Source organism: Mesoplodon densirostris, chromosome X (genome assembly GCF_025265405.1).
Source record: "Mesoplodon densirostris isolate mMesDen1 chromosome X, mMesDen1 primary haplotype, whole genome shotgun sequence".
Classification (NCBI taxonomy): Eukaryota; Metazoa; Chordata; class Mammalia; order Artiodactyla; family Ziphiidae; genus Mesoplodon; species Mesoplodon densirostris.
In genome coordinates this window covers 130,115,566-130,141,477 of record NC_082681.1, presented here as the reverse complement: position 1 = coordinate 130,141,477, position 25,912 = coordinate 130,115,566, and the positions used below count along the sequence as shown (strand labels likewise).

The window sequence follows — 25,912 nt, the reverse complement described above, 5'->3', positions numbered from 1 at the left end:
ATTATAATTCCCCAGAGGGTTGTTCAAAATTTCCCATGTCAGCCAGAAACACAAATAGACCCTATAACCACTGAGTAATTTATGATACTGTCAGGAAATCCACGATTGGATTACACCAATGAAACCTTTATTGTAACAGTAAATGCCCAGATATAATAATACCTCATGTTCATGGAACGCTTACTATGTGCCAATCACAAGGCTAGGCACTTTACAAGCACTTTCTTTTCTGATGAGAAATGCAAAATGTATTCTCCTCTGTCAGCTTAAAAGCTATCCTCATGGGCAGGCAAAGTCCTTAAGTATCGTGCCCAAAAGTCTAAAACATAAAGTGAATTAAGTTTTAAGTGGATTTTGTAAGTGTATTGATAGTTTTATCAGATTTTTCCAGAATGTCACATACTGAGAATATATCCAATCTTTAGCTACATTCACTTCCTCAGGCCACTTGTGTTCTCTTTATTATTTTACCTATCCAGTGTCAAAAAATGTGCCAGCCTTTATAAGAAGAACACAATTTATGATTTGTCAATGATAGAGAATGAAAGAGAATTCTGGATACCACAGCCTTAAAAAATGAAATATTTAGTTAATGTAATTTCAGCAAATCCTGCTAGCTTTAACTTTGTAACTGATCAAGACAAATTGTGTTCTTTCAAAACTTTTCAACTTAAATTCAAATACCATGCACAAATAGATATTCCTCACTTAACATTTACCCACTTTATATATTTAAATAAAATTAAGCAGTTAACTATATATTAAGACATTCAGGGAAAAAATTACCCTATGAGGGAAATCGGTGAGCCCATGGAAGCTGCAAGGACAATTCATTAGTTTCCACACGAGTATCTCCTTTCCTCTGAGGTGTCCCCAAGGTCATCTGGGGGCCATCTGTGTGAACTCAGCTCCTGGCATGAGATCTGGCCCTTCAAGACAACCCAGTCTACGCTGGCTCAACTGGAGAAAATGCTGGCATGGAGATATCTTAAGGCAGCTTTTTTGGTGGCCCTAGAGGCATCATTCACCAGCCATGATGGTGGCCTACAGCCCGGCCAGCTGTGTGTGTAAAATCACCGAGTTAAGTCTCCAAACCTCAAAGGAAACCTCGGAAATGACGGAACCACTTGAAAGGCAATGCACTGTTAGCTGGAGAAGAAGTAGCCAAAGAGACACGGAACAACTGGGCAGCAGGGGAACTGTTTTCTAGTCCTAGTTCAAAGTCCTTTCCCCAGGTGATGTGGGGTCACCCCTCTTACCACTGTCAGCCCCAATTTCCTCATCTGCACAATGGGGATGAAAGAACACGACCTTCAGTGTTGCATCTGGCTCTAAAACATCCCTGAAGTCTGTGGTAGGCATTCAGAGGCTTGAACAGCAACCTCCTTATAAGTGGATCAAAAAGCCAGAAGAGGGCTTCCCTGGTGGCGCAGTGGTTGAGAGTCTGCCTGCTGATGCAGGGGACACGGGTTCGAGCCCTGGTCTGGGAAGATCCCACATGCCGCAGAGCAACTGGGCCCGTGAGCCACAATTACTGAGCCTGCGCGTCTGGAGCCTGTGCTCCGCAACGGGAGAGGCCGCGACAGTGAGAGGCCCGCGCACCGCGATGGAGAGGGGCCCCCGCTCGCCGCAACTGGAGAAGGCCCTCGCACAGAAACGAAGACCCAGCACAGCCATAAATAAATAAATAAACAAATTTTTAAAAAAATTCACGACATATGTCAATATTTAAAAAAAAAAAAAAAAGCCAGAAGAAATAAGCACACGTGGTCACCAGTATGTCGCTGCACTAGGGAAGCAGGAAAAGAATCACATTTATATCTGGACCCAAGAGCCACTCATCAATGATCACTCCTATTTATCTTGGTCTTCAAGGACAAGATACTGACTCTTACCTATTTGCATGTTTCTGTTGAGTGTGGGAGGTTTTGACCCATGACACTACTTCGCTTTGCATATTAAAAAAGAGACCACAAAATCTAAAGTGGTGTGAACATCTTTTCCCCCTTCTGTTTCTTCTGTGGACACAATGACCCTCATCTTTCTGATATCTTCATCTGACCTTGCCTTCAGAAAATCTACATGACATCAGCCTCTCTCACAAAAACAAAACTCCTTCAGTGTTATGCTATAAAGAAGAGGGAAAATGCCCCAAACCCTTAACCTGGCACTCAAAGACTCAAACTCTTCCCCCAACAAGACTCTCCCGACATCCTCCCTCCTGGCTGCTCCATCGGCACCTCGCTCTTCTTCTTTGATGCATAATCCACCCATCTGTCAAGGCAGCTTAAAGCCCACCACCTTGAAGCACGGTTTCTGGTCTACTCAAACCCAGAGCTGGCTCTTCCTCCTCCGAATCCCGAAACACGCCTCTAACCCATCAATCCCACACCTGTCCATCAACAAGCATTTATTCACTGTCATGCCCCCGCCCTTCGCCAGGTGCTTGAGACACAGAACTACAAAGCCCATGAAAGCAACAACGTGGACTCTTACCTCACACGCAAATAAGACAAGCACTGGTTAAAAAATAATTGGCAGGGGCTTCCCTGGTGGCACAGTGGTTAAGAATCCACCTGCCCATGCAGGGGACACGAGTTCGAGCCCTGGTCCTCGAAGATCCCACATGCCGCGGAGCAACTAAGTCCGCACGCCACAACGACTGAGCGTGTGTGCCACAACTACTGAGCCCGCATGCCACAACTACTGAGTCCGTGCTCTGCAACGAGAAGCCACTGCAGTGAGAAGCCCGCGCACCACAATGAAGAGTAGCTCCCGCTCGCCACCACTAGAGAAAGCCCGCGCACAGCAACAAAGACCCAACGCAGCCAAAAATAAATAAAGAAAAGTTAAGAAAGAAAAAAGAAAAAAATAATTGGCAGGTGGTCTGCCTCCAAATTGCACACCTTAACCATCATGCCATTCTAACCCCCTGGTTTCTTACAGTATTTTTACGTTATAATATATTGCCAGGTGCAAGGCTGAGGGTTTATGTGAAACATTTTATCTTGTTTTTCCATGATTCTACGCAAGTAAGTACATTATTAGCCCTGTTTTACAGAGGAACTTAAGCTAAGCAACATGTTCAAAAACTACATTTGTTTCCACAGCCATGTGACTAAAAGGTACCTTGCGTACTTGTCTGTGCATATCCCAGAACTCTCTGAGCTTCTCAAAAATGATTCCAGTAACAATAAATCATCAGGCAATAAGACATTCCTATCCGCAGGTGAAGGAGGGACAGGAGACTCCTCAGGGGGAACAGGCAGATGAGAAGGCGAGAGGAGAAAGATGGAGCCTTAAACTTACTGTTAAGAACATATCCCTAGAGATGTTTTCTTTTACTCCATATATCATAAATAGTTTCTGTACCCAACTAAGAAAATTAGGTTTAACATATTTGACAAATATTTGGAAACTGTATTTCGTCACGTGGGAAGTTTTAAAAAATATATTGCAGACTAAAGAAATGTTCCCATGAAATAAGTACAAGCAGAATCACAATTTGAAGGGGCCAGTTGGAACTGGTGAGACATCATATAACCAAACCTTTTTGGAAGACACGTGGTCTGACGTTCACATATCCCCAGTGGCATCGTGTGACAAAATGTCATAAGGTATATCTACATGTTAGATTAAAATCTAGCCTAGAATTATTGTGAACTAGTCTGAAAAAAGATACAGGGGTTGCACAAGGGATGTGGTAAGTGGGAAAAATAAAAAAAGAAAGATACCAAACAATCTACAGACATCTAGTAAATTCAACATTGTTTTCTAATAAACAGCTTGGTAATGGTAGGCGAAATGGCCCTTATTCCAGGAAGCCTTTCTCCAACTCTCAGGTCTGGGGCTGGTGTCGTCCCTGCTTTGGGCAGCGTGCCTCCTTCCACCACCACCAGAAGAAATGTTTACCCACCGGCACTCTCTGCTAAACTTTAAGCTCCGTGAAGGAGAGAGACTGTTTCTGTTCATACTGCCTTCATTTATGCAGCATACATTAACATACTTTTGCGTGACCTCTCAAAAAACCCCATATGTCAGGGCTTCCCTGGTGGTGCAGTGGTTAAGAATCCACCTGCCAATGCAGGGGACACGGGTTCAAGCCCTGGTCCGGAAAGATCCCACATGCCGCGGAGCAACTAAGCCCGTGCGCCACAACTACTGAGCCTGCGCTCTAGAGCCAGCGAGCCACAGCTACTCAGCCCGCGTGCCACAACTACTGAAGCCCGCGCACCTAGAGCCCATGCTCCGCAACAAGAGAAGTCACTGCAATGAGAAGCCCACACACCGCAACGAAGAGCAGCCCCCACTCGCCGCAACTAGAGAAAGCCCGCGCGCAGCAACGAACACCCAACGCAGCCAAAAGTAAATAAATAAAATAAATAAAAACCCATATGTCAGATACGGTTAATGGGAGGATAAAGGAAATGGTAGGTATAATGGATCTATCAAGTGTCCATCACATAGGAGCATAAAACAAAGGTGAGTTGTTCTACAAGTATTTGAGATCTAGTTTATCAAAATTCACACCATTACATTTAAACCAATGAAATGCAATACAGACCAAAATAATGATTCACATCCAGCTGGATAAAATATAATGTAATATCTGGCTGTGCTCTTATTTAGAAATTATCTTATAGAATTCTTTATCATGTTTACGGATGAATATCTGCAATATTATTAGGAATGGGATTTAAGTTTTCATGTAGTGTTAACAGTTGATCATCAGTGAAGCAGTTGACAAGTATTTCTTGGGAATTCATTATCTGCAAGACCCTGTGGTCAGTCTTAGGTGGGTGATGGCACAGTGAGGGCCAAAGGTCTCTGCCTAACTTAGGGTGATTAAATTTTTGAGGGGGACATAGTGTGTGTTCAACTGACTGGATAACTAGGTATACACTGGAGTGATTGTTATGGGTTGGATTGTGGCCCCTAAAATTTCATATGTTGAAGTCCTAATCCTGAATACTTCAGAATGGGACCTTATTTAGGAATAAGGTCATTGCAGCTCTAATTGGCTGTGATGAGATCATACTGTAGTAAAGTGGGCCCTTAGTCCGATATGACTGGTGTTCTTTTAAGAAGGGGAAATCTGGGGCTTCCCTGGCGGTCCAGAGGTTAAGACTCTGCGCTTCCACTGCAGGGGGCCTGGGTTCGATCCCTGGTCGGGGAACTAAGACCCCGCATGCCTCGTGGCACGGCCAGAAAAAAAAAAAACAATTATGCCAAGAAGGGGAAATCTGAACACAAAGACAAGCACGGCTGGAGAATGCCATGTGAAGAGACACAGGGAGAAGACGGCCACCTACAACCCAAGGAGAGACGCTTGGAATCCATTCTTCCCTCACAGCCCTCAAAAGGAATCAACTATGCCGACACCTTGATTTAGCACCTCTGGACCCCAGAACTGTAAGACAATACATTTCTTTCCTTTAGGCCACCTAGTTTGTGGTCCCTTGTTGTGGCAGTCGTGGCAAATTCATACGGTGACAAACACTAAATTCTCACAGATGAAGGCTTCTCAACCTGGGCACTATTGAGATTTGGGACCAGACAGCTCTGTGTGGGAGTGCCCATCCTGCACCCTGTAGGATGTAGCAGCATCCCTGGCCTCTATCCACATATGTATGCAACACACACACACACACACACACACACCCTTACCCTTTCACTGGAACCTGCACTAGACCAGCTACTATTTTCAGAGAAGAAACAAGCTATAGAAACTCTAAGGGAAAAGGAAAAAGTCTAGCTCAGTATCTACTTACAACTTCCGCAATGGCAAATAAAGTACAAGACTTTAAAAAATATAGACCCTTATGATCTATAAATGAAGCTGAAGAGTGAAATCCCATGTCTTCACCTCCAGATGAGAAGGGCTACACAGGAAGGCTGAGATTTAATTGGAACCTTTATCAAACTATTATAAAATTATAATGGGATGATCCATTGAAAGGGGTTTTTTACAAATAAACTCCCTCGGCCAACAGAAGGCCAATTAGAGTCAGAAAAGCAAAACAGTGATTTGGAACTTCAGCTTCAGCTAACTTAAGTCGGACTATGCTGAAATTGAAGGGCAAGGAAAGGTCCATTTTTCTTGGTTTGTGTATTTTTATAGGTGTAACTGGAGGAAAGAAACAAGAGCTCCAACACTGTCTGCTGAAACAGAGGAAAAGAAATTACTGCATTGTAATTCCTTGAAAACTCCGGAATGCGTTCTATTAAATTCTCTTACATGTTATGTGGTTCACAAATCAAACTTTTTTTTTTTTGCCGTACACGGGCCTCTCACTGTTGTGGCCTCTCCCGCTGTGGAGCACAGGCTCCAGACGCACAGGCTCAGCAGCCATGCATGGCTCACGGGCCCAGCAGCTCCGCGGCATGTGGGACCATCCCGGACTGGGGCACGAACCCGCGTCCCCTGCATCGGCAGGCAGACTCTCAACCACTGCGCCACCAGGGAAGCCCACAAATCAAACTTTTGATCCAAGTTTGGAGGACTGAGAGGCTTCTTAAAATTCAATCAAAATGATGTAAAAAGGTGCACATTATGATATGCTCCATTTAGAGATTATGCATTTGTCAGGAAGACTTTTCTCTTTTTATCTTAAAACAGAGTTCAGGAAATGCTGGTTTAATTTTCTCTTTGCTTCAATATTTTAAGAGTACTTCCCTATGCACAGTCTCTGAAAGCATTAGATTCCTGATGCTATTTCAAATGATGTGAAAGCTTTTGCTTGCATGAATTCTACATGCTGGAATTTTTAAATGTTTTTTCCCTTTTGTGTCTAGAAAAAAAGGTGTAATGTACAAAAGTATATTCCAATCCTCTATATCAACACACGTATACTGAGAGCTCATGTGAGTAAAAAATGTCCCTCAAAGTTGAGTGTTATTGCAAGAAATAATTATTCTTCATAATCACTGCAGAATTCCCCCTCTTCAAATAATAGACTTTTACTAACAGAAGTAAAAAAAAAAGGCATTTTCAAACAGCAGACACCTGAATCCTTACATATTCAAATAAGTAAAACAAACCTATCACGTTATCAATGAAAGCATCCTCAAATTCCTACATGCTTTGTGTTTCCACATCATCACAAATCCATTTCTGTACGAGATGCTAAAGCCTCAGGAAAATACACTAAAAGAACACATTTACCTGATGAACCTAGGGGCAGGACAGGAATAAAGACGCAGACGAAGAGAATGGACCTGAGGACACGGGGAGGGGGAAGGGTAAGCTGGGACGAAGTGAGAGAGTGGCATGGACATATATACACTACCAAACGTAAAACAGATAGCTAGTGGGAAGCAGCCGCACAGCACAGGGAGATCAGCTCGGTGCTCTGTGACCACCTAGAGGGGTGGGATAGGGAGGGTGGGAGGGAGTCTCAAGAGGGAGGAGATATGGGGATATATGTATACGTAGAGCTGATTCACTCTGTTATACAGCAGAAACTAACACACCATTGTAAAGCAATTGTACTCCAAAAAAGACATTAAAAAAATGGTTAATAAACCAAAAGAAAAAAAAACACATTTACTTTTTCAGATCAAAGTAATTAACAAAAATACCCTTTCTTGGTTTTGGTCCTTTCAGTGTGCTATTATTACTTTCTTCAAAAATTCAATGTTTATATTGTACTTAGGTTTTGAAGTGCCATAGGCACCCAGATGTCATCTATTCTATGATTTTTTAAAAATTCTGACCTAAGTGGCATGTTTTAGAACAAACAGGCTATGCTAGCATGTTATTTGTTTAAATGCTCATAAGCACATTTTGTGAAATGGCTGTAAATAAATGCTTATAAGCATATTTTGTTGAGCGGCTATAAATGTGTTTTGGTGCACTGGGTGCTGTTTATATGCTTCTATTTCTGTAATTAGAAGATAAAATCCACTAGATCATTAATTCTCAGGCCCTCCCGGTAACAGTATAAATGACCGCTAACCCACTGGCTTGATGAGACAAGTGTGCAGGGCTCTTAACTGAAGAGTTTCATTTTCATCACAGAAAGGGCACTAAAAGTGTCTCCTCTTAAATTTGGAGATGAAATAACTAAGAACTCCTCTGTGATGGTACACAAGTCATGAGAAGAACTCGAGGATCAGGTTTAAATATCAAGTCTGGGAGCTGCTGAATATGGAACCCCATTGTGGTGCTTTGACAAGTGGTCATTAAAGGTAGTGTCAAGCCAATTAAAGGAACATTTTTTGAATAAAAAAAACCGATCTGGCAGCTTTACGTTTCAGAAAGCAAAAACACCTAGGTCCTTGAAAACCAACTTATGGTTACCAGAGGGGAAAGGTGGTCACGGGGCGGGGGGGGGCGGGGGCGTGATAAATTAGGAGTTTGGGATTAACATACACACACCACTATATATAAAATAGGTAACCAACAAGCACGTACTGTAGAGCACAGGGAACTCTACTCAATATTCTGTAATAACCTAAAAGGGAGAAGAATCTGAAAAAGAATTTATATAACTGAATCACTCTGCTGTACATCTGAAACTAACACAACACTGTAAATCAACTATACTTCAATTTTTTAAAAAAGGAAAAAAAAAACCTAGGAGCAATCATCCTAAACATTCTGTCCCCCACCAAAAAAGGGTGGAGGGATCACCTTGGTTTCTAAAATTTGATAGCCACAGCAATCTTTGAAGAATTTGTTTCAGCAGCACAATTCACACACGCACTGCCTTTGCTATTAAGAACTTTGGAGGTGGGTTTTCGGCTACCTTCGTGCACGACGCTAGAAAACCAGTCAGCGTCTGTCTTCCCTTGTCTGTATCACCTCGATCCTCTGGCTCAGCTTCCTAAAGATGGTTTTATACTAGCCACCTCACTTTGAGTGAGGCATGCTGCCCAGGTGATGCTTTTGTTCCCCAAGTGACGTCTGGAAGCAAGGATTCCCTTCGGTATGCCAAACTCCCTCAGCATACCAAGAAATAGCCACCAAATCACAGATGTGGTCCATTCATCCCAGCATCCCCCAAATAAACTACGTGGTCCTGGTAAACACGAGCCCCCATCAGCGCCGAGGAGAAGTGACAGGAACCATTTGTGAGACGTGATGATGAGCTCTGAGCGGTAATACTTTTGATCACGTGATTCATTTTGTTTGCTCAACACAGTGTGTGTTTGTCCTGAGAGGAAGGACTTCAATATATATTTACGCAAAGCTCTTAATTTATACTTCCTTTCCTTTTAATTGGCAGCTTGTTATGTAAAATTAGCTGGTGAACAGAGTAGACAGGGCGTCTCATGATCAGAGCAAACTCTCTCGGCTGAGTTTGCAATAATTAGACCCACCGTCGCCCGCAGATGAACAGACACCTGGAGGCCTGGCTTATTTCTTCCCTGGTGCCTTCTCTCCATATTTAGAGAGTGATTTTTAGAATCTGACGTATAGTCATATTAATCGTCATTCCCTGAGGTGGAGTTTGGTTCCTAATTCATGTTAAAAGTGAAGTTCAAACATTCTTGCCCGTAACCTTATGGCATAAAAAGCCTCCACGAAAAGGAAGTCTTTCGTGAAACCCGAGACGATCGGGACACCCTAGTTCACCAAGACGCTGGATATCATTTACGCAAGGAATAAAAGGTCACATGTCCTCTAAAATCCCACATTTGCTACAGGCATTCCTCCTTCTATTCTTCTGTTTGGGCAGTAACTAGATACAGGTACAGATGCAAGTGAAATGAGTTTTCCCTGATGAGTAAGGAAAATAAACGCCCCCAAAATGCCCAAACCCAGATTTCATCTGCCATTCCTTGTCACGCGCGCACGCTCTCGTTCTCTCTCGCCCTCTCTCGCCCTCTCTCAACCGCAAGGATTGAAAATGATCCAGATTTTTCAGAATTCGCCCTCACCTTGACAACGCTAACATTACAAGCAGCAGTCAACTTTTACAAGACACCCTTATTGTGTAACACGGCTAGGCTGCCAAAAAGACGTGCTATAACGAATCAGATAACAAAGGCGAAGAGAAAACCTTCACCTGCCACGTAGCTAGCAGTGAATATACTTTTTCTTTCCATGACATTTGCTGGCAGAAAGGGGTTTGGCTTAAGGCGGATCGGACTAACCTTCAATTTGTCATAGCGCTCACTCAAAGCTGCCACCTGATGATCTCGGTGCCGCCCGACCAGTTTACACAAGGCACAGATTAACTGGTCATCGGTCACGCAGTACATATTCACCTTCTCATCCTCGTGCTCCAGGCACATCAGCCCCCGGATGTGCGAGTCCGGGATGGGCTCAATCAGACGGTGGCCTGTAAAGGGCTTCTTGTTCGGGTGAGTGGCTTTCAGGCACTCGTCACAGTAGGACACTTCACAAGTGACACAGGTCTTCACGGCGTCTTGGGCAGGATCCTGGTCACAGAACTGGCAGAGGACTTTCTCGGCCGAAGTCATGCTGTTGGCGTCGAACGGCCGCTCCCGGCGGGTCTCGCTGGGGGAATTGGGCCCGCTCACCGAGGCTTTCTGGAACCTGTCGATGATATTCTGCAGGGTGACGTTGCGCTTGAGCCCGTCTAGACCTCGCTGGCTGAGCGTGATGACATGTCGGCAGGTGGGGCACTGGAAGGCGGTGATGGACTCCACAGACTCGTTGGTTGCGCAGTGTGACACCAGGATGCGGTGGGCGCAGTTGAAGCAGAGGCTGTGTGCGCAGGGGAGCAGAAGGGGGTCCTCAAAAAGCTCCAGACAAATAGGGCAGGTCAGCTCCGACTCCAGTGTTTCCATCTTCAGGCAAAGCTCTCCTGGGTCATCAGCAAAATCCAAGGAAGCTGATCAGCTATCTGGAAACAGAACGTAAGATGTGATTAGGCGCGAGGGGGTCAGCCATGCGGGGCTGTCAGCTTTGAATACATCTCAGAATAATTCCCAACACAGGTCACAGAAGGGTAAATGTGTGTACATTCCAAATAATTCTCTCTCTATTCACTGGGGAAATGGGGGGTGTGGGGAAACACCCCAAGGCAGCAGACCAGCTAACATTTCCTCAAGGTTCCCGTCACTGAAAGCGGCATTTTTTTTTTTTCCGATTTTGATCTTTAAAGGTTCTCACTCCAAACTGGCAAGTTCTTAAAACTGTAATTTCCATATCTAATCACAATAATCTTACTATGTCATGGCCAAGTTTTCCTTGCGTTGAAAATGAAAATGTAGAAACATTAATGAATGAACTATGGAGTCTTTCGTAACTTCGAATTTATGAACTTACATGTTAAGTATGTGTGTTTTAAGGGCTTCTACTCTGCGATACCGAACCAGGCTTCAGAGAAGGAGAAAGGCACTTATTGTAGAAATGGGCATGAAATGTGTATAAAATCAAACGCGTGATTTCAGGGGTAATGATAATGCTTCAGCAGGGGATGTCAGTTTCCAAAAATACATTCCCGAGAAAAAACAGTGACTTTCACAAAGATGATTGTGATAGAGGCAACGTTTCTGGCATGCGTTTGTTACTCTTCTGAATAATTCTATTGTTTCATCCAGCGGTGGGACGTGGGTGGGCAGAGGGAAGCAAAGAAAAATATCTGGGGGCCTTTTCAGCGGCTGCGGTGAGCTTGGGGACCAATGACTAATAACGACATAGTTCATTAGAACAAGGATTTTCGTGGCTACGATAGTCATTTGCTAAGTTGTAACAGTGGGCACGATTACAGTTGAGAAAACAGTTGAAGGTAGTCGCACTCCTCCGAGGAGATTTACAAGGGCTGCAGATGGACCCTGCACAGCCCTCCCGGCCTGAAATCTCCCATCAAGGGCTCGTCACTGTCGCCAGCGACAGGCCGGGCTAGCAGGAGGTCCAGCCTCACACTCAGAGCCACGCTGGCCCGGGCACGACCTCCGGCAGCTTTGTGGCTCCCCTCCAGGCGGCCTTCGGGTGGCCCAGCTGCACGCTCCCCTTGCCGGGAAGGCTTGCTGCTTTTGTGAACTCTCGCCTGCCTCCCCTTCCAAAACGGGAGGGCAAAGAAACCCACATGAACCCCTGCTCATTAAGAGGGAAGAGGCCCCGTGCTCATTAGCAGGCCTGGGAACCAAGCCTCTTTGAACCGTCTCTCTTTCAAGGCCATTAGCAGAGGTCTGCGCAGCAGTGATGGGCATATTAGATGCAGCCCACTGCGGGCTGTGGGAGAATCGTGCAGTTCACCCAGTAGATGCAAGGTTCAAATCACACTCCGGGGGGGGGGGGTTCTCTCAGCCTGAGTCATAGGAAGGCTTCACATCCAAAGCTATGTTTAGTGATTCTGACAATCAGCCTTTTTGTATTCACACCTCCATTTATTTACAAAATTCGCAATTTCTAGAATGCCCTGACCCTCTCTGAAATAGCATCCCTCAGAAATACCATGGGGTGCTTTAGTTAAACTAATGCTCATCTTGCTAACAACTGAATGGTAACTGATCATTAAAAGTGTAAAGTGTGTGCTAAGCTTGTTAAAACTTAAAGAGCTGCTGGCTTCATCGTAAAGACCTCTCCAGCCATCCGCTAATGTTAACTACATAAGAAAGGATAAATGGGCAGCTGAGATTTGAAATATTAAAGGTTTCTCATCTGTCCACAACCTACAGTGGAAACCCCAGGGCTGCTGTGGTGAGAAACCTACCATCCCCGCTTGGCCCCGGCCAACCCTTCCTACAGATAGCTTGGAAGGAATGGAAAGGTTTTACCTATTAATCATCATTTTGGTTCATCATGGAAAAACAGAATTCCCTCTACATCAAATTTCTTCTCACGTCCCATCAGAAGCACGTAAAGGAAAAAGGTAGCCCCTTTGGTCTGCTTCGTTCTCAGGTGAAACAAAAACACCAACCGATGGATCTCCACAGGGGGCTGAGCATCAACTATGTCTGGAGAGTTTTGACGATTGTATTTTTAGGCAGGTGCCAGAATTCCATCCGGGAGCGGTGCAATCAGAATTTCTAGAGGTGATCACACTGCCGACCCCGATGGAAATGCTGACATTTTATTCAAGAGACATTTACCGAATGCCAGGCACTGAGCTGGCTCAAGAAGCCAGATTCTGGCCTCCTCCTCATCCCCTTTCTATGATCATGGACCAAGCCAACAAACATCCTCTCCTACCTGGATGATCACAGTATTTTTTCTAAATGGTCTCTGACTTCTGCTCACTCTTGCCCCTCCCACCCACCCACCCCCACCCCGCCCATAGTCTATCCTCCATTCAGAAGCCAGAGCCTGTTAAAACACGACAGAGCCTGCCTCACCTCTGCTCTACCCTCCAGGGGTGTCCCATCTCACTCAGGGAGAAATTCACCAGAATAAAAGCAGCCCCAGAAAACACAGACTCAGACAGTGACCTCATTTCCTCCCACGCTACCCCTTGTTCTGCTCTGGGCACACGGTCTCCTTGTGATTCCTCAAGCACGCCACGCACGTCCTGTCTCCCCTTGGCAAGATCGTTGGAGTGACTCTCCGCTCCGATGTCACCCTCTCTGTGAACCCACATGAAAGCAATTCCCCTAAGACCACCACGACCACCCACCCATCGCGGCAACCCTTCTTCTCCCATCTCGGTTTGTTTTCCTCTATGACATTCATCGCCGACATAGTGTATTAGTTTGTTTACTGCTCCGTCTCTCCCCATGGCCCCAGCATTAGAATATCAGCTCTAAGCGAGCAGAGACTTTGCTTTGCTCTTTGAGGGATGTACAGCCAGCACCGGGAACAGCGCCTCGCACACAGTAAGACTCGGACATTCGTTGCTTGAGTTAATACAAAGTACTGATGTTGTGGACGAAACTAAAAAGAATAAAACATAACCCTTGCTTTCAAGAATCTCTCAAAAATATGAGAACAGAGGTCAGCAAAGTTTTTCTACCAAGGCCAAGACAGTAAATATTTTTGGCATTGCAGGCCAGACACTCTCTGTTGCAACTACTCAATTTTGCCAGTGTAGCATGCAAAAGCAGCCATACACACTACAGAAGTGAAAGATCATGGCTGTCCAATGGAATTATATTTACAAAAGCAGGTAGGAAGCTGGATTTGGTGTGCGGATCTTATTCTGCTGACCCATGTTTCAGAAGACAGAAACATGTCCAGCCAGCCAAAAGAGAAATGAAAAGCACTCTCAAAGAAGTATGAATAAAATGCTGCGCCGGCAACAAGGGCCACACTGGGAGAGTAAGACTTCGACAAGCATGTACAAGTTTCGAGTGCTAACGGGAAATGCCACGCGATGGGATTTCACCCTGACATCAATGGACACGATGTGAGTCAAGTGCTCAGGGGCAATTTACGTAAGAATGATTTAATAGCAGCTGCTCAGAACTGGACCTTTTTTCTTTTATTGCCCTAGCACTTGGTGTGGCACTTTATGCAAGTCTCTACGCTGTAAATGTTGGTTAATTATATTAAGTGATGACAAAATATCTAGATGCAAAGTGAGGTTCGGCCAATTTTCTGAACCTTTGGCCTCTGTGCTGCCAGAAAGGAAGGGATTTTGATTTGATATCTACAGCGGATCTCATTTTTACGACTTTTATCCAGATTTTGCCATGGTAGCGATATTCTTGTTAAACTACTCAACAATAAATTACTACTAAGCATGCATGCCATTCTCCCACCTTAAAATAAAAAACAGCATGGTTTATTTTCTAGCTTTCTTTAAAATCTTTTTTTGAGAAATGAAAATGCCATTCATTCCTTCACCAAATACTGAAGTCCCTCTAGGTGCTGAGTCCTGGGACAAGCTGTCCTGGGACAGCGATCTTCTGGTCTATCAGGGGAGAGAACATACAAACAAATGGTTTTCCAGCATGACAGAAGACACGCGCCAAAGAGTGGGGGCGAAGAGAACGGGGAAGCTTCCTGAAGGAGGGCAACATCCAAGTGGGTTTTCAAGATGAACAGGGGTTTCACCAAGCACGTAGAGGTGTGAGAGTAGGGGCAGATTGTGTGCCAAATGTTGGGGGGGGAGAGGGAGGGGGAGGGGGAGAGAGAGGGGGAGAGAAGGAGAGAGAGGGAGAGAGAGGGAAAGAGAGGGAAAGAGAGGGAGGGAGAGGGAGAGAGAGGGAGAGAGAGGGAAAGAGAGGGAGGGAGAGGGAGAGAGAGAGGGGGGAGGGGAGAGGGAGAGAGGGGGGAGAGGGAGAGGGGGGAGGGAGGGAGAGGGAGAGAGAGGGAGAGAGAGAGATTCTTAGCTTTCACTACAATGGAAGGAAATCACACGTGCATATCATTGTCAGGAAATGCTATAGCTCAACATTTTTCTGAATGGGCTGATTGGTTCTCATTCAGAGGAGGATGTCGGTCATCATGGGAAGCCTCGCAACAAACTGGGGACGGAAACAATTCACAGCTCACACCTCCACTCATCCACCGTTTCTGTTTCAGAACAGGGCACAGAACAGTGAATGAAAGGAGAGAGTTGCGTGGGTGGCCAGAGAATGCGGGATGATCTGCAGCCCTGCTATTAGCTGTGTGTCCCTGGGTGAGTGTCCACAGATGTTCCCTCCCATTCACTCACATCCCTCAGCAGCCAAGTCTTTGGTCACCGGATGCAGTCAAGCTCTGGATGCTGGGAAGCACTGGGCACCAGACATCTTTTCAAGAAACTTTCTTATAGATTCAAGATGTCGAAGGAAAGCACTGCTTTAAAATGGAAACTGAGTAAATGGATATTTATTTTCCGCACCTCTCCCCTTGCTCCTTTACCTCCACTCCCACCCCTCATCCTGTGTAGCACTGAGATCGGGCTTTTCTGATTTTCCTCTCTCTCCTCCAGCTAAGCAAAGCCTAGGTGATTTCCAAAGGGCCAGCCAGCCTTCCATCCAATAGCCATCCAGGTTGATCCACAAACTGCCTTCTCTGACACCGAGGCTCATGTCTTGCAGCTCCATCTCTTTTCAGAATCTCAGTTCAGCACTGACAGTACTTGGCTTCATTTACTGTAAGCGCTTCAACTCAGAGCGTGTATCTCGTGGGACTCATCAGCTTCCCTCACAAACCCATCTGCCTCCCGGGCCTCCTGCTATCTCCTTATGGTGCTCCCATTCTCCTGATCAGCACAAGTCAGAGACCCGCCTCACTTTCTACTCCTCCCTTTCTGGGGCAGGCAGAATAACGCACTGCCCCAAGGCTGACCACATCCTAATACCTGACACCTGTGGGTGTTTTACGTTCCCAGGCAAAGGGGAGTTCAGGTTGCAGATGGATTTAAGGTTGTCAAGGAGCTGACCTTGAGACAAGGGGATTAGCCTGGATCATCCAGGTGGACTCAGTGTAATCACGAAGGTCTTTAAATGTGGAAATGGGAGGCAACAGAGTAGAGTCAGATGACGCCATGTGAAAGAGACCTGACAAGCTATTGGTGGCTTTGACTATAGAAGGAGGCCACAAGCCAAGGGATGTGAGAAGCCTCCAGAAGCTAGAGAAGGTAGACAAACAGATTATCCTCTAGAGCCTCCAAAAGGAATACAGCCCTGCAGATACCTTGATGATAGCCCAGTGAGACCAGTGTCAGACTGATGACCCCCAGTGTTGTTTAAAGCCATCAAGTTTGTGGTAATTTGTTACAGAATCAATAGGAAACGGTACACTCTCCTTCCCCCAAATCCAAACCATTAGCCAAGACACATAAATGTCAAACCTTAGTAGTTCTTTGATTGGTTTCTCTATTCTCACCGCCTCCGTGTAGATCTAGACCTTTACTGCATTCCAAGACTATCGCCAAAAACAAACGAACAAACAAAAACCAAAAAAAAAACCCCACAAAAATATCTCCTAATTTGATTTATTACCTCCAATCTTTTGTCTTTCAGTTTCATCTTTGCAACATGCTTCCGGCATCATAACTTTTTCTGGTCACTTCTCTTAAAGGCTCAAAACACTGAGCAGCTCCCTGCTGCCCAAAGTATGAGTCCTGACATCTGATCTCCTTTTTCAAAGCCTTGCCCAACTTTCTCCCAAACTGCTTTTTTTTTTTTTTTTTGCGGTACGCGGGCCTCTCACTGTTGTGGCCTCTCCCGTTGCGGAGCACAGGCTCCGGACGCGCAGGCTCAGCGGCCATGGCTCACGGGCCCAGCCACTCCGCGGCATGTGGGATCCTCCCGGACCGGGGCACGAACCCACATCTCCTGCATCGGCAGGCAGACTCTCAACCACTTGCGCCACCAGGGAAGCCCCCAAACTGCTTCTTTCACCTTACTCCCTATCACTCACCTCCTGTACCAGAGACCCAGGAAATGGGACCATTTCTGCTCTTAGCAATTGCCCTTGCTTTTCTCCCTAGCACAAATCATTTTCACCCTTGTGAGGTTTTTTTTTGTTTTTTTGTTTTGGTTTCATGTTCATTTTCTTGTTCTTTTTTTTTTGCTGTACGCGGGCCTCTCACTGCTGTGGCCTCTCCCGTTGCGGAGCACAGGCTCCGGACACACAGGCTCCGCGGCCATGGCTCGCGGGCCCAGCCGCTCCGCGGCATGTGGGATCTTCCGGGATCGGGGCACGAACCCGTGTCCCCTGCATCGGCAGGCGGACTCTCAACCACTGCGCCACCAGGGAAGCCCCATTTTCTTGTTTTTGTTTTCTGGTTTTTTTAAAATGACAGCCGAACCTCCTAGAAGCCCAAAGAGCCCTGGCCACTACTGTATTTGGGGATTTCATATACTAAACAAAGAAGAAATGTTTGAAAAGATGGCTCTAAATAGTGTGACATGCCTGACATGTTTACAATTAGCCAAGTAGAGCTTTTAGCTGAAAAGACACGAAACAAAATAACTACCCTATTCACAAAATAACTAAAATATTTATTTGAAAACAGTATTTCCTAGTACACCTCAGAGTGATCAGTTATAAGACTCAGGTGTAAAGTTATATGAGTTATCTTCTTTCATCATTCATTCAATAGAATCAGATTAGCTCTGGGACCGATACAGGCAGGCATGAGTGAGCACAAACAGCAATCTCATAGGGAGGTAACATTCATAGTCAAAACTTGAGACCAACAGAAAGACTGCAGGAGAGCTAGCGGTGAGGGCTGTAGGGCTGACAGCACCTTGGCACCCAGGTGATGGTGGAGGTGATCTGGCTGATCCAGCTGCCTGGGCAGATGCCCCCTTGCTCCCTCTGGGCTCTAGGTACCATCATCCTGAGCTAGCACCCATCCCAGGAGGAGGACTTTCCCGGAGGGAGAAGGGCTTTCTTTGGTCCAAGGTACAGGATACGGAAGGAGACAAATTGGAGGAGAAAGTTCCCAGTGGAAAAGGAAGGACATTGGGACTTAAAGGGTTCAGATGCAGGGTTTAGGCTGGAGAAGGGAGACGGCTGAACTCAGGATGGGTGCCCTCATGGATCACTGTGATAGGCCAGGCAGATGCAAGTTAAGAGGGTTCCTATGTGTGTTCACATCTCTTGGATTCATCTTTTTTGCCCCCTCCTTTGAAGTAAAAGGCAAAACTACTCACCTGACAAGTCAATGCAGAGAAAACATTTAACCCCCTGCCTATGCTGTCGCAACCCTTGCCACCATCCTGCTCGGCAGCTCATTTTAGAATTGCACAACTTCATTGCTTGCAGTCTCTCCTGACTTCTGCTATGACTTAATGAAGATAACCTGCATCTTGAAGAAACAGCTAGGACCCCTGTGAGGATGGCATGCATTGCAAGGTTTAATCCATGGTCAAAGCCAATGAGCAGACTTTCCAGTTCAAAAGCCCAGTAGTATGGAAATTTTACCCATATAATCAAGAAGTGACCAAGGATTACAAATCTCCAGACCAAGTGCATTCTATGAATTCAATCACCCACTAGAATAAGGAGATAGTCAATTGTCAGCAGGTCGTCCCTGAGTTTTTTATTCCAAATTTCTCTTAATGGAGACATTGACGTTTTAATCATAAGGTAAATCCATCTCTCAATGCTTCCCTACAATGTAGTCTATGTCATGTCTGCATACTCCATCAACAATAATAATTTTTCTAATTTGGAGTATATGAAAAAGAACATGCATTCTAGCCACCTATAATTTTACTTTCAGTCCCTCACTTTGTAAGCTCTGAAAACCATCACTAGGAGGGAAATTAATGTGTCACTGGACCAAGGAATAAACTTGGATACCAACATTGGGTGGCCTGTGGTCAACTGTTAATATCAGGTGGCTCTCAGCCACTGCCTAGATGATTCCCAAGGTCTTCCTCCATTTTTCTCCCCCCAGATATCCTCTGGAGTATGGAAACTAAGCTTGATGTTAACCAAAACATATGTTTTACCAAAACATAACTGAGGTTGCAAACACCGTCAAAACCGCACGTTACACCAAGCCACATAAAAATGGTTTGGTAAAAGAAATTCCTAAAAGTGTTGTGAAAAAGAGACAGTGCCAGAAATGCTATGCATAAATTTAATTCTTTAAGAATTAAAAGAATTCTTTTAAATTTCAGAAACAGGATCAAGTCAATTTCCTATCCTCTCTCCTGAGTAATTAAAGGTTGAGTTGACTTACTGCCGTCTGGATTTTTGCTATGCGATTCTCTCTATTACAGAGCCACAGGTGGAGTATTTTTTTTTTAAGGACTGTGGAACGATGTTTTTATCTTGGATCAGCAGAAATACAGACTGTCAGAGGACTAAATACTTGGGAATTGGGAAACATTGGAATCGAACCTCAGCTGGTAAGGCAGGGTTTGCAACAGAGACTAAACTCAGAAAGGACGTGGTCTCATCTCAGATAAATATAATCTCCAAACCGCAAACATGACCTAACAGAAACTCAGTAAAAACTGGGTGCTACACCCCAGATGAATTCACCAGAAATCGAGTATTTTAAAAAAACAGAATAGGGCTTCCCTGGTGGCACAGTGGCTAAGAATCCGCCTGCCAATACAGGGGACACGGGTTCGAGCCCTGGCCAGGGAAGATCCCACATGCTGTGGAGCAACTAAGCCAGTGCATCATAACTACTGAGCCTGCACTCTAGAGCCTGCGAGCCATAACTACTGAGCCCATGTGCCACAACTACTGAAGCCCGTGCGCCTGGAGCCCGTGCTCCGCAACAAGAGAAGCCACGACAATGAGAAGTCCGCGCACTGCAACGAAGAGTAGTCCCCGCTCGCCTCAACTACAGAAAGCCCGTGCGCAGCAACGAAGACCCAACACAGCCAAAAACAAAAACAAATAAATAAATTTATTTTTAAAAAAACAACATAATACAAGCACTCAATGTCTGCACATTCAATCCTGGTTTAGTATTTAACTTTGAGTTATAAAAACCACACAATAAAAATACTACCAGAGGGCTTCCCTGGTGGCGCAGTGGTTGGGAGTCCGCCTGCCGATGCAGCGGACACGGGTTCGTGCCCCGGTCCGGGAGGATCCCACATGCCGCGGAGCGGCTGGGCCCGTGAGCCATGGCCGCTGAGCCTGCGCGTCCGGAGCCTGTGCTCCGCAACGGGAGGGGCCGCAACAGTGAGAGGCCCGCGTACCGCAAAAAAAAGAAAAAAAAGAAAAAAAAGAAAAATACTACCAGAATGCTACTTTACTGATTACTATCCTGGCTGATTTGAGAAGCAGGTGAGTCAGTAAATGCACAATAAAACAGAGCCACGGGATGATGGAAAGAGGGGCAAGGGAGATTCAGTTGAATTTAATGGCATTCTGAAAGACTAGAAATTGAAACCACCACGTAGGCTACATCCCACCCCAAATTACGGCAGAGAACAGTCAAAATGCAAAAGGGCTCTTAAAGCAACAGTATAAATAATACATGGAATAGGAACAGGTGAAGAAACAAGTGATCCCGTAACATTCTATAGGTAATGCCTCTGAAATATCACTGTTGTTGACCTCCGACCGTCAGCACACTCAAATTCACTGACTTCATTATGAGAGACTAGTAAAAAATTTCTGCCAACCAAGCTGTAGGAGACCAGAGGGACTGATGGGGAAGAAAAGGGACAAGAAGATAAGCACAGAGGCCCTAGCCTCAAGTTTTAAAATAACTCATGAGTACAAGAGATATTTTGAATCGCTTGTCATTTCATCTGTATTCTAAGGAGTACTGAAGTTCAAATGTTTTACCTGACACCTGAACTGAGAACCAGGGAAGACTTTTAATTTCACCCCACACCCACCTGGTGGAGTTCATGCAAATTGAATTAAACTGTTCACAAACCCTTTCTGTCCTTCCACGTCTGTCTAGAACATGCTCGTTTTAAAATAATTGGATCTCTAGGACATTGTTTAAAATAATCACATACTCTCTTGCCCATGCAACCTGATTAATAACGAATGAACATTCCTGAAAAGAATCACTTGGAAGCCTGGCAGATGTCTTTAGGGACATGAAGCCTTTAATGATAAAAATTAAGGAGAAATGGGAGCTAGGTCACACTGTCTGGTTATTTTAATTGAAAGCCAGTCTTCCGAATTTACTTAACAGAATGCTTAAATACACCTTCTGGAGCGCATTTATACCAGCAGACAAGCAAAAAGACACAAATGGCGACGGAAAAAAGCAATCCTGATTTCTGGAGGAACAACTGCCCGAGTCTGCCCTGTCTTAACAGTGAAGCAACCCCGTCAACAGTCTCAGAAACGCAATTTGTTCTACTGAAAGACGGATCAACAGGTTCAAAACAGGAAATAGAACATTCGTCCTTAAGAGTTCTTTTAGCATCTCTCCAGATTCGTACAAAAAGATTGCCTTGAATACCCACCAATGGACTGCACCCTAGTTCTTTTTGAAGAAACATCGCCGTAGGCAGAGGATGGGGACCCACGAAATGACAGACAGGCCACCGAGACCAGGTGGTGGGTGGCAGGCAGGGCTGGAGCGGTCCTGTGTGTCTGTGCGAGCGTCAACGGTGAAACACAACAGGAAAGTCGACGCGACAATTCCAGGAAGGCCAGCTCCGCGTCATCCAGCCCGCCAGGGCTGCTGAGTTGAAGAATCAGAACTCCCTCTGGCTTTCTAACTGCCTTTTCCTCGGACCCTGCCGTGGCTTCCCTGGGCCCTGGCCCACTCAGTGCTCATCTGAACTAAATGGAAAGGCAGCTCGGGTCAGGTCAACACCCACTGCCCCGTCTCCCCCTCCCCGAAATCATGACTTGGCACCAGGACCTGTACCCTCACTGCTCACAGGGACCAGGAGTGGGTCAGTGTCCTACAGCTGAGCGCCGGATGCCAGCTTTCCACACTGCCAACGGGAGCCGTCCCACGCCAGCTCCCGGGGTCACCAACGGGCACTGGCTTCCCTTGCATTTTGATCCTTTCGGCCTCTTCCTGAGCACATGATCACATTATGCTCTGGACGCTGCTTTTTTTTTTTTTTAATAATATACTTCTTATTTTGCATCTATCTTCCGAATTAAAATATACCATCTAGGAGAATTTTTTTTTAACGCTACGTCAGGAAGCGTGATCTCTTGTAGAGACACAATAAAGCAGAGTCATTGTTTCTTTGAGAAAGGGAGATCTAAATTGCAATCTATCATCCTGAGAAACAACTGAAAATATACATATGAAATATACATGTATGTCTATACACCCACAAGCAAGCTTTACATGTATACACTACATATATGTAGATATTACATACACATATATAGACATATCATATGTATATATGTACATATAATACAAGCATAAACACACAAGGCAAATCTGTGATGGGTGTCCCAAATTTCAGTCTCCAGAATGGCAAAGAAAGAGTGAATCGAGAATGCAAAGTAATCTTTTAAAAACCGATTGTCTGAAGGAAGAAAGGGAAGTAGTCTTCCTCAAAGCAAAAAAAAAAAAAAAAACCTGCCCTGCACTGCAGTTCTTTCAAGGATGTTGCTTATCACGCTGCACAAGGCAAAAAATTGCAACTAAAGTAAATCATCAGAAAAGTGTAAAAAAAAAAAAAAAAAAACATTAAAAAACCCACACTGCTTGCAAACCTGCACAATTCAATCTGTAAACCAGACATTTGGACTCCACCAAAGGTGTTTAAAGAACATTTTTATTAAACTTTAAAGAACATTCTCGATACAGGGCCAGCGGGAGGCAAGAACAGCTTCCCCGTGTCACCTGGTTCGCACGTTGTGACACCTACTTTCATGCCACTGCAACCCCTCATGGTAAACCAAAGCACGCCTCTCATGTTTGGACATAAAAACGCAAACATACATTTTCTCGACTTGTGTCTCTACTAATCATAATTTCATCTGTCTTTTAACAGTAAAAAAAGGGGTTACTCAATTTCACCTACAGATGACTGCCCTAAGAAGTCCTCACTGTCCATGGAAGGGACACACGTACATCATCCAATAGAACAAAAGAACTGTTCATCAAGAGATCTGAAAGCACCGCTTTTGTTAAAACAACATTAAAATTGTCAAGATTTCTCCAAGACATTTTGGCGTTTTTGTGGAAAAATTAGCCTGAAACATCAGGAAACATTTACTCTGCCCCTCAAAAACCAAAGAAAATGATAAACAACAACAAACTCTATCATCTTCTAGAGAGCATAATCTGACCACCTCAACAGGAAATTTCCCACTGACAGGGGGTCTCCGACATTTCGTAGCTTTTAGAGTTTATGTTAAGAAAGAAAGCATCCGGTTTTAAAGACAAATGGAACCTATTTTACACTAAATTGAAAATGACGGATGTTTTCCAGGTCTATGCTGTACGGGTGTCAGGCAAGAACTTGGTTCTGAAGGCCGTGAGAGCAGACTTGAAAGAGAAGGGAGTGAGAATGTGTCACATCTAGTCCCCTGACAAAAATCTAAATCGAACCTTCTGGAAGAGCAGGCCCAACAGCATGGTGGTGGCAGAAATGGAGGCCACTGAGTCCTATGAAACCAACCACAGAGGAAAAGTGCTCCAACACTGCCTTCCCTGAATGCTTTTCCAAGTGTACATTCATAGTTCAGTAGGCACTTCCACATACATTAACAGAACTATTTCTATGTCTCTATAAAATCCTATGTATGTCTACAGTGTTATTAGTTCTTGAAGCCATATATAAACATGCATGTGGATACATCTGTACACACCCACACACATACATGTACAAAAGCACCTTTGCAAAATTCCTTGGGACTTGCTAGTATTCACTCTTCACAAACCTCTGGGTTATAGCATCCCTCCTGCATGAGAAAAACTTGCCTTCCTCTGTGCAAAAACAGAAACCTGTAAATAATTTGTATATGAAAAACCAAACAAACAAATGACCAAAAAAAAATCTGCCACTCATATTTGAAAAGGGTGACCTGGAAATCAGCAAAACCACACAAGAGGTCTAGTCTCTGAAGGACAAGACCAGTGGAGCTGGATTCTGACAGCAAGAAAATCCCACCTGGAACACTGCTTGCCTCTTGGGGAAATGTTTTCTTACTTCATTCCTCCGACGCTCCTCTGGAAGGCGGAGAAAATGCACATTCTCCCCTTCCCACTTCTTATCACCAGGAGGAAAACGTATCAGTAAATAGCTGCTGCTGATGGCCAGTGCGGCACTGCACAATTTTTCTCTTAAGTTCAATGAAACGACGTGCACGACTATGCAATCAGGTAATGACCATGATACATAGCGACTACTTCTTATTGTAAGAAGAAGTAGTTCTTCTTGGGAAGAACTACAAGATTGGGAAATTCTCTCAAATAGGATAGCTCCTTTTCTCAAAGGAAATCGCTTTTCCTCTCCGTTTCCAAGCTAGCCACACACAAAACCCTAGTGCTCACAAGACCCTGAAGCTACTTTGCGATCTTAAAAAATAAAGTAACGCTGCTTCACAACTCCTGGTTAACTTTTATGAGGAACACGTTTGAAACATTTCCCGTGATCACTCAAGCCCTACAGTCAGGGGATGCAGTCTTTTTTTTTTTTTTTTTTTAAGGCAACAGAAAGAGGAGGGACTCTTTTGTTCTGAGTTGTTATTGTAAAGCACCACACAAGGGATGGGGAACATGGGAACAGGGCAATGAAAAGGACAAGAGTGCTGACAAACGAAAACAGGATATTAAGAACAGTGGCGGAACTGGGTGTCCCAACAGAACAAAGGCAGGAGGCTTCTTGGGAGAAATTTGAGCAAAAATACCTTGAACTGATTTCAATGCTAATGGATGAACTCGTTTTCCTGGCACCAAGAGATCTTTAAGTCTGGGGCAGTAAAATTAGGTTATCATGAACACACACACACACACACACACACACACACAAAGTATAAAATTAAAACTGCTTTCAAATCACACGAAATCACCCACTTTTCAACTTGTGATCCACTTGTTGAAAATTCTAGATCTCTGTTTTGCCCCATCTAAAATAAAATACTCTTTTTTGTTAGATAACTGAGCTAACTTAGTATGTATTCCCTAAGGAAATCAAATTTTTTGATTAGCATACTCTAACTTACATTTTAAAGATAACCTTTACATAGAGCTTTCCAGAACTCCCACAGAAGCTAAGGAATGGGTTCTACTTTGAGAAACAATCGCTGCAACTAACTAACTTGCTAACATTAACATAAAAGCCAGGTTTTGTCAAGTCATGCTTTTATCATCTTATACTTTTCTTCTGATGCAAATTCTGCTAAAGCTGCCAGTAGGACGATGGACTTAAGAAGATCATCAGAGTTTATCTAGTTTATTGGGCTTACCACCCAATAAGAATTATTATTATTATTATTATTATTATTATTATCTGCAGTCTCTAAGCTAAAGGGGTTTAGAACAGTAAATAATATACCCTATCTTGCATTGCATCTAAAATTGCAAGCTTTTTCCCTCTTCTCTATGTTCTACTACTCTTCTTTTTTCCTTTCCCCATCCTTTCTTTCTACTGTGAGATGAGAGATGAACCGATAGGCTTTCGTCTTTCAGATCATGCATTTCATCCGCCTTTCTCTTCGACGTGTTGTCAGAAAACTCAGGGTTAAGCCCTGAGC

At 44.6% G+C, this 25,912-nt stretch overlaps 1 protein-coding gene across 2 annotated transcripts in view; it reads right to left on the bottom strand.

Moving 5' to 3' along the window:
• The window catches only part of MID1 (midline 1), a 184,364-nt gene that overhangs the window by 122,126 nt on the left and 36,326 nt on the right, over positions 1-25,912 (bottom strand). Inside the window, exon 2 of one of the 2 annotated variants that reach the window (XM_060086667.1) lies at positions 10,102-10,817. In XM_060086667.1, the coding sequence (XP_059942650.1) occupies positions 10,102-10,761 (660 nt within the window). In that variant the 5' untranslated portion in view covers positions 10,762-10,817. The remainder of the gene's footprint in view (positions 1-10,101; positions 10,818-25,912) is intronic. The other variant, XM_060086668.1, reaches the window with a different exon arrangement.